The sequence below is a fragment of the Euleptes europaea genome, chromosome 21 (genome assembly GCF_029931775.1).
Source record: "Euleptes europaea isolate rEulEur1 chromosome 21, rEulEur1.hap1, whole genome shotgun sequence".
Taxonomy (NCBI): Eukaryota; Metazoa; Chordata; class Lepidosauria; order Squamata; family Sphaerodactylidae; genus Euleptes; species Euleptes europaea.
Window position 1 is genome coordinate 1,819,829 of NC_079332.1, and position 9,260 is coordinate 1,829,088.

A 9,260-nucleotide genomic window follows, 5' to 3' on the forward strand; every position below is an offset into this window, starting at 1 on the left:
CAGTGATTTTATCCTCACAAACGACCCTGTGAGTCAGTCGAGTATCACGGCTGGGTCGCTAACCAAAATACTATACTGCCATCGGCGAATACTAGATAGAGATGGACCTTTGACCCGTGGACTAGTATCGTGTGGAGGCTGAGTTTGGCCTGTCAGTTAGATTTAGGAAGTCTTTTCTGCCAGCTCCCTTTCACTTGACTTCAGTCCCCCACATGCATTAACTGTCACTAATAGAGCTGACCAACCTTGCAGGGTTGTTGTATGCGCAAGACAATGTCTTTGCAGAATTTTGAGCATGCTTCATGCTATGGTTGAAAGACTCCCGCAGGGGGTGGACGTGGGTGTGCCGGGGGGGGGGGGGAATGACACTGAGAGGATCCGTGGCACCCTACACTAAACAGGCTGTTCTTCCTGCCCTCACATTTAAGATTGTTTGTTTCCCCAGCTTTAACCAACACAGTTTTGCAGGGCTGGGAATGTTCATCTTGCACACGGCTGCAATGCGTTTCACAAACGTCGGCTAACCCCACGTTGTTCTTTTTTGCTGGGCAATTAATTATTTGGATTGCTTGTTGCAAGCTGATGCACAGACTGAAATTGCCTTTTTAATTAAGCGTTTGGTGTGTGTGTGTGTGTGGCAGGCAACAGATATAAAAATCCACGGACTAATTGGGTTTTGTATCAAAACGAGGAGAGGATGGAGATGCAGATCCTCCAGAATAATTCAGGAAATGTTTCCCCCCTGTGAATAAATCAGTGGCTCGTTTCCAGCGGGAGCAGAGATGTTCCTGTGCATGTTTTTCTGGTCAAAGTCAGTGCTCTGCATTCAATGGGCTTGCAATTTAGGCCTCAATAGTTTTGAAGCAACCCACCTCCAGGAGTTTAATCATGTCCCTTGATTGGATCTTTCCAGCCTTGCTTGCTCTAGTGTAAAGTCTCAACCCCTACTTGCTTGTGGACCAGCTACATCCTGATTGCTGGGATCCCTGACATACCTGCCAGCATCTCACCAATGAAAACAGTGGTAAAGGTAAAGGTCCCCTGTGCAAGCACCAGGTCATACCCATGGGGTGACGTCACATCCCGATATTTACTAGGCAGACTTTGTTTACAGGGTGGTTTGCCAGTGCCTTCCCCTGTCATCTTCCCTTTACCCCCAGCAAGCTGGGTATTCATTTTACCGACCTTGGAAGGATGGAAGGCTGAGTCAACCTTAAGCCGGCTACCTGAAACCAACGTCCGTAGGGATCGAACTCAGGTCGTGAGCAGAGCTTGCAGTGCTGCAGCTTACATAGGGTTGCCAACTACCAGGTAGTAGCAGGAGATCTCCTGCTAATTCAACTGATCTCCAGCTGATAGCGATCAGTTCACCTGGAGAAAATGGCCGCTTTGGCAATTGGACTCTATGGCCCTCCCCTCCCCAATCCCCGCCCTCCTCAGGCTCCGCCCCAAAAATCTCCCGCCAGTGGCGAAGAGGGGCCTGGCAACCCTAAGCTTACCCCTCTGCGCCATGGAGCTCAGTAATGTGACATTGTTTTAATTTGCATTTATTTAATTTCATTGGCAGAACTAGCCACATGAGGCGGTCGAACGGGAGCTTCCAATGTGCTCTGAGAGGTCTATGGTCATGTTTTAATTGAACAGAGCCCAGGTAGCAGATTGCCAACCCCCTCACAACGAGAGGTCGCGTAGGGTAACAGTATTCTGGAACACGCAGTCTTTCTCCAAAGAACAGATCATACCTCCGCTCAGCTACTTGACGCTAACCACACTTACTTGAAAATAAAGTCCCCTGAGCTCAGTAGGGTTTCTTCCTCTGTGAGCATGCTGGGGATCAGGGTGTCGGCAATAGATTTCAGAGCAGTTAGACCCCTTTGGCACATATATTTGGACGTTGCTTCAATTCTCCACTTTTCACTGCTAGCTTTGTTGATCCACTTGTTCCGGGTGCACATACCATATGGTTTTTTATTTGCAGCTGATATCATATAATATATGTACACTGTACATATAAAAGGCACAGCCCTCAGTTTGCAAGATCTGTGCAAGGGTGTTAAACGTAGGACGTTTCGGAGGCAATCAATGTATAGAATTGCCGTAAGTGACTTGGCAGCATTGAACACATACACATGCACACTATAGGGCATAGGTATAACACTGCTGTACAGATTTATTTGTTTACTTGCTTCATCTATACCCCACTTTTCTCCCCACTGGAGATCCAAAGTGGCTTACAACAGTCTCCCCTTCTCCATTTAATCCTCACAACAATCCCGCGAGGTAGGCAAGGCTGAGACTGTGTGACGGGCCCAAGGGTTCCCGGTGGTGATCCTCCATGGTAGAGTGGGGATTTGAACCTGGGTCTCCCAGATCTCTAACCACTACACCTCACTATGTGCACACACACAAAAAAACATTTGAAAGGGTGCATGTTTTATGGGGAAAGTTCAATGCAAGGGAAAAGAATTGGTGTGAAAATGAAGGCTCACAGATTTGATTCACACAGGGGAGTAGCAAAATCATAATGGTGATTTTGTGGTCGAAACAGCAGGGATGAAGAAGAAGAGTTGGTTTTTATATGCCGACTTTCTCTACCACTTAAAGGAGACTCAACCTTCCCTTCCCCTCCCCCACAACAGACACCCTGTGAGGCAGGTGGGGCTGAGAGAGCTGTGACTAGTCCAAGGTCACCCAGCTGGCTTCATGTGGAGGAGTGGGGAAACCAACCCGGTTCACCAGATTAGCATCTGCCATTCATGTGGAGGAGGGGGGAATCAAACCTGGTTCTCCAGATCAGACTCCACCGCTCCAAACCACCACTACACCATGCTGGCTCCCCAGTCAGTTCCACTCCTTTCTACTCAGCTCCCACACCATATCAGGATTTTTTTACTGGTAGCATCCTCCTAAGCACCAGCTTGCACACTGCCCAGTTACGCTAGCTTAAGTTGCTATCCTAAGGAGTTTGCAAGCTGGTTTTAGGAGCATAAGAAAAAAACAATCCTTTTCTACCCTTCTCCTCAACTGTTGTGGTGAAGAAAATCTGTAGATCTATTTCCGAGCTTTCTGTAGCTAGAATTTCTGTGAAACCACATAGGTCTTTTCTGTATTTTCCTTGGGGAAAGTAACTTAAGCCTTCCTCCAACAAATAAATGTCAGGCTAGTATTTGTACAGGCAGTGGAGCAGACTGTTCAAATACAGGTAAATACTGTCTCCGGTAGTCATCTGGCTTGTTGTTCAGACTGATATGAAGGGCTACACAGAGAAGTGGAAAGAGTAAATTGGCACACGCCCTGTGCCCTGTGGTAATAAAGAAATCAACTGTAGGTTTCTATCCAACAGGCATTTTTCTGGTCCGGCACATTAAAAAAACTATGCCATGAAATCAGGTTTGCAATCAATCTGCCACGGTTTTAGCCCCCTCTTTCTTCAGAGAACTCAACATGGCATCCCCAGTTATGCACTTTATCCATCATAACAACCCTGTGAGGTAGGCTACATTGAGAGAGACCGCCTGTCTCAGTCTTCAGGGCTGAGCCGTGATTCTCAGTTCTTTCATTTTCTCCTCGCAACAACCCTATGAAGTAGGTTAGGTCAAGAGAGAGTAAGTGGGTGTTGTGTTCCACCCATCTTGAAATCCAAGATGTCACCCCTAATTCACTGAGGCACAACATAAGACACAACTAGGGTTGCCAGGTCCTTCTTTGCCACCGGCGGGATGTTTTTGGGGCGGAGCCTGAGGAGGGTGGGGTTCGTGGAGGGACTTCAGTACCGTAGAGTCCAATTGCCAAAGCGGCCATCTTCTCCAGGTGAACTGATCTCTATCGGCTGGAGATCAGGTGTAATATCAGGAGATCTCCAGCTAGTACCTGGAGGTTGGCAATCCTAGACACAACCTCCCCCCCCCCATTTGGGATAACAAATCCAGCTGTTCCAGCTTGAATCTCCGGTGCAGTTTTCCTGTTTTTCTGATATCCTCTTTTCTCTAATTTCTCGGATTAGCGTTCCCTGATTTTAAACAAAGATAAGATCTGTGAGAGAGTTCCAAAAATGGAATCCAATTCAGTTTTTAATTTCTGAAAATATAATTTAAATTCCGATCCACATTTGGAATGAGTAGGGTATACACACACCATCTTGTCAAGGTTACACAATCGTGGTTCAAATACAGAAGAGATGTCGTAGTTTCCAAACAACTCCACATGGAATGCAAAAATACGTCGTAAAGGAAAAGTCCAGCTCTTTTCTCACATTCCTCTCTTTCTTCAGCCCGGCCTTGGGAAGGTCAATTCAGAGGCTGAGCTGTCCACAACCCCTCCGAAACATTTGCACACAATAATTCACTACAACGCCCCATCGAGTCAATGAAGCTTGCACAAGTGACATTCCTGGCGGATTGGGACCTGCTGAGACACACCCTCCCCAGTTATTTTGCTTACCTTATTTAAGCTCTTTTAGCTTTCTTCAAAATCTCATAGATATTGCACCTGAGGAAAAAGTCCCAAGTACAAATATGCCTCCACCCCCAAATACCGCCGTTGCAAGCAGTTGAGCTTCGTCCATTTTCATGCTTATGTTCTCTCAAGAGCAAGGCAGAGAACAGGGAAGGCCTCTTGAAGGGTGGTGCTTGCTGCTTGCAGTTTTAATACATTCTTGCAATAAAATAATCGTTTTTAAAGTGTTTTGAAGGACATTGAAATGCTACATCCTCACCCTAAATTGCAGAAAGTCTGCTTCCTGACATTTCCAAATCACTGCCGAAGCCAAGAAAATGTAATTACGTGACCTTTTAAAAAAAAAATCACACTTCAAAAGAATATGTTTTATGTATGTGCATTTTTAAAAATATCTTTTAGCTGAGTATTGGGATTACAGTGGGCTGCCTCTAGCTGTGAACTCCAGGCAAGACTTGGTCCAGTGAAGCATTTCAGGTACCATTGATTTATGTGCCGGGATATTGCCTGCTCTTTGAATTCTTTTTCCATAACATCCAATGTAAATATCTGCCTAGTGACGACCTGCTGCTTGTGTCTCATGAAGCGGAGTCTAATGCACAAAAGCTCATGCTTACCGCAGAGTGCCAAGAGACTCCCTGTTTATTCGGGAGAACAGCACACAGCAGACACATTAGCAAGAATTTTCTAACAGACTTTCGAACAGGCTTCCTCGGGTGGTGGTGAGCTCTCCTTCCCTGGAGGTTTTTAAGCAGAGGCTCGATGGCCATCTGTCAGCAATGCTGATTCTGTGACCTTAGATGATGAGAGGGAGGGCATCTTGGCCATCTTCTGGGCATGGAGTAGGGGTCACTGGGTGTGTGTGTGTGGGGGGGAGGTAGTTGTGAATTTCCTGCCTTGTGCAGGGGGGTGGACTAGATGACCCTAGTCGTCCCTTCCAACTCTAAGATTCTATAACACAGAATTACCTGCCAACAAAGAAACGTTCTGCATCACCTGACCTCTTCCCCCCCCCCCGTCTACTTTTTCACGCATGACAACTATCCCGATTTCCCATTTTCTGGTCCCCTTCCTGATGGTACTGAAGGAACTTTATAAAATGGGAGTGTTCATGGCTCAAGGGTAGAGCATCCGCTTGGCATGCAGATGGCACCAGCTTCAATCCCTGGTATCTCTAGTTAAAGGGATCAGGCAGGAGGTGATATGAAAGACCTCATCCTGAGACCCTGGAGAGCCGCCAGTCAGAATAGACAAGACTGACTTTGATATTATTTATATTTATTTATTAGCTTCAGTAGCTTTAAAAGGGGATTTGACAAATTCATAGAGGACGGTTCCCTCAGTGACTGTTTACCAATATGGCTAAATAGAACAGGACTTTTCAGAGGCAGTAAGCCTCTGAATAACTGTGCCAGGGGCAACGTGAAGAGAAGGCCTTGGCATCTGTGCCCTGCTTGTGAAGGCCTTGTGGGGGTGTCTGGTTGGCACTGTATGAAGAAGAAGAAAAAGAAGAGTTGGTTTTTATATGTAGATTTTTCCACCTTCTAAGGAGAATCAATCTCCTTCCCTTCCTGTCCCCACCACAGATACCTTATGAGATAGGTGAGGCTGAGAGAGTTCGAAGAGAATTGTGACTAGCCCAAGGTCACCCAGCTGGCTTCATTTGGAAGAGTGGGGAAACCAACCTGGTTCACCAGATTAGAGTCTGCCGCTCATGTGGAGGAGTGGGGAATCAAACCCAGTCCCCCAGATTAGTCCACCGCTCTTAACCACTACACCAACAGGATGTTGGAGCAGATGAGCCTTTGACTTCATTCTGCATGCCTGCTTTTATTTATTGAACGTTCCCCTTGAACTTAATGGGATTGAGAAGGGTTTGACTGGGGCTGGGTAGTGCTTACTGTAGGGAATCGGAGCCTGTATCATATAACCCCCACCCCCAAATATAATTGTCTTCAAGCAGTTATTTTAAGGCAAACCGCTTTGCATTCTGTGCATCAGGGTGGCAGTGCCTGACATAATTGAAATTCATTTGCTTCTCTCCCAAAATCTCAAGCAAATCCTCCTCATTGGAATTGGCTTACAAAATAGGAATTTATATTCCCTAATTAGGATGCATTTCTAATGTTGACAGTCATGGATGGTGCTAGAATTTAGCAGCCCGTTTAGCACACAGAGAGGGGCTTTAAATAGACTCTGTTGTAATCTCTCTCTCTCTCTCTCTCTCTCTCTCTCTCTCTCTCTCTCTCTCTCTCTCTCTCTCTCTCTCTCACTCACTCTCATATATACACCCACACACATGCTGGCCTTGCTCCAGTGGTACCCCTGCTCTGTGGGATGTCACGTCTGTACCTGCTTCCCAGAGGCCTGGGGAACAGCAGGCCACTGGAAGCATATGAGTGTGATATGGAAATGTTTAAGCTTACCGGACCTGGTAGAAGAAGGAGAGTTGGTTTTTATATGCCGACTTTCTCTACCACTTAAGAGAGACGCAAACCGGCTTACAATCACCTTCCCTTCCCCTCAACAGACACCCTGTGAGGCAGGTGGGGCTGAGAGAGCTGTGACTAGCCCAAGGTCACCCAGCTGGCTTTGTGTGTAGCAGTGGGGAAACAAATCCAGTTCACCAGATTAGCCTCCGCTGCTCACATGGAGTGGGGAATCAAACCCGGTTCTCCAGATCAGAGTCCACCGCCCCAAACCACCACTCTTAACCACTACACCACGCTGGTATGCTCAGAAGAAGTGATAGCATACCCAGAAAGAGCCTACCATGGGGCAAAGGTAAAACATTCCATACGGCGCCCCTCTGTCCTACAGGTAAACGGCTTCCTACTCAAGGTGCTCCCAGCCACTGAGAACAGACTACTCCAGTCTTCATGGACTCTGGCCATTTTCATAGCCCTACTTTGAGTTCTGGTTCATGGATACACAGAGTAAAACGGATTATTCAATTGTACAATTATCTCTCTTTTTTTTGCCATTAGCTTTTCCAAGCTTTACGTAGCACTAAGGATGATTGTGTTACCCCACCCTAAATCTATATACACTGAGACTGTGGATTTCGTGGTCCCCCTTTCATCAACTGTCCATCATAACCAACAAAGTGTTACGGTCCATTCAGAGTCCTCTTGAACACCCCGGGCTCTCTACACCTTGCTGGTCTGCATGTGCCCGTTGGAGTCGATACTCCCCTGGAGCAGCATCACTTCCTGCAGGCGGCTGCTCTTCTCCGGCCGGTGCTCCGTCGGGTCGCCATCTTCCACGCCGTTCCCTTTGTGAAGGCACAAGACTTTTTGGAAGCTCTGCTTGAAGTTGTCTGAAAGGAACCCGTACAGGATGGGGTTGGCACAGCTGTTGGCGTACGAGAGAATCACCACGAAGCAGAAAACGCCCACCAAGGCCGGTTCCTCGGGCAAAATAAATATCAAGTTGACAATGTTCACAATGTAGAAGGGGAGCCAGCAGAAGACGAAGACGACGACGATGATGACCACCATCCTGGTCACTTTCTTCTCCGACCGTCGGCGCCTCGTGGAGCCGACTCGGATGCCGGACGACTTGACTTTGATGACAATCAGCAAGTAGCAGAGGCAGATGACCAGCAAGGGGCCAAAAAAGCCCAACACGGATGTGTAAATGATGAACACCGCAGACCAGATATTAATCGGCTCCGGCCAGCTCATGTTGCAGGTATGCAGATCTTCCTGGACATCAGTAAAAATGATTATCGGGAGCACCACCAGAAAGGACAGCGTCCAGACCGCCACGCTGATCAACTTGGCAACCCGCGGCCGGCGCCACTTGGTAGACTTGATGGGGTGGACGATGGCGACGTAGCGGTCAAGGCTCATGACGGTCAGGCAGAAAATGCTGGTGAATTGGTTGATGCCGTCAAAAGCCGTAACCAGGCGGCACAAGAAGGACCCGAAGGGCCAGTAGGAGATGGCGTTGTGGGTTGCCAGGAATGGCAAACCGAGCATGAACAGCACGTCAGCAATCGCTAAATTTAAGATGTAAATGTTGGTGACCGTTTTCATCTTGGCGTAACGCAAGACCACGTAGATGACCAGGGTGTTTCCACTCAGTCCAATGGCACAAACAAGGAGGTAAATGATAGGAATGAGGACAGACTGAATTTCAGGGGAAATGGGGAGCCTCTGAAGGGTACCGTTAGTCGTGTTTGCCCTCATGGAGGCGTTGGCATCTAGAGAACTAGACTCCACGCTCAGAGTGGAGGGGAAATGCAACGGATCCATCTTCCCTGTCCCAATCTGAGAAATGTCTGGAGAGCTAAGGGCTAATGTCCTTCAACATCTTCTTCCTGGAGGAAAGAGAAGCAGTAAATTGAAATAGGATGATTATTTTTTTTTTAAAGAATGTTATTGGAGGACCATATCCAGAACTTTTTTTAAAAATACACAAAGCTTTACCTGGTAATCCTCAGGCTTATTAGCACAGCAGCCCTGACTGGAAATTATTCAGGGGTTAAGCAGGTATTTTTCATTTCCCTCCTTCTCTGAGAACTAAAAATTAAAACTGTGGGGGAATTTTTCCTAGCCAGAAAGATTTCTGCAGAGGTAATTATGGGAGGCTAACCCCCCACCCAAAGAAAGATGCGAGATGCAGATGTTCATAATCTTAGGCTTCCTGAGTGTTTGGAATCAGGGACTGGTTTAGACCCATCCGGGCATCTGTAGGACCGAGGGCCGGTTTGTGTGGTACAGCAGGTCCGCACATTGGGACAGACCCCAGGACTCCAGCCTTGAATGGCTTTAGAAGCTCACAAGGGGCTCAGTTTCCTT

At 47.3% G+C, this 9,260-nt stretch overlaps 1 protein-coding gene across 1 annotated transcript; it reads right to left on the minus strand.

The window, feature by feature from the left end:
• Positions 1-7,604: 7,604 nt before the first annotated feature.
• Positions 7,605-8,714, minus strand: SSTR5 (somatostatin receptor 5). Its single transcript, XM_056866297.1, has one exon. The coding sequence runs from the start codon at positions 8,712-8,714 to the stop codon at positions 7,605-7,607; it is 1,110 nt and encodes a 369-aa protein (XP_056722275.1).
• Positions 8,715-9,260: the final 546 nt, after the last annotated feature.

Bases quoted from the DNA above. Each gene is read 5' to 3' on its own strand.
- SSTR5 (XM_056866297.1), bottom strand. From the start codon at position 8,714: ATGGATCCGTTGCATTTCCCCTCCACTCTGAGCGTGGAGTCTAGTTCT.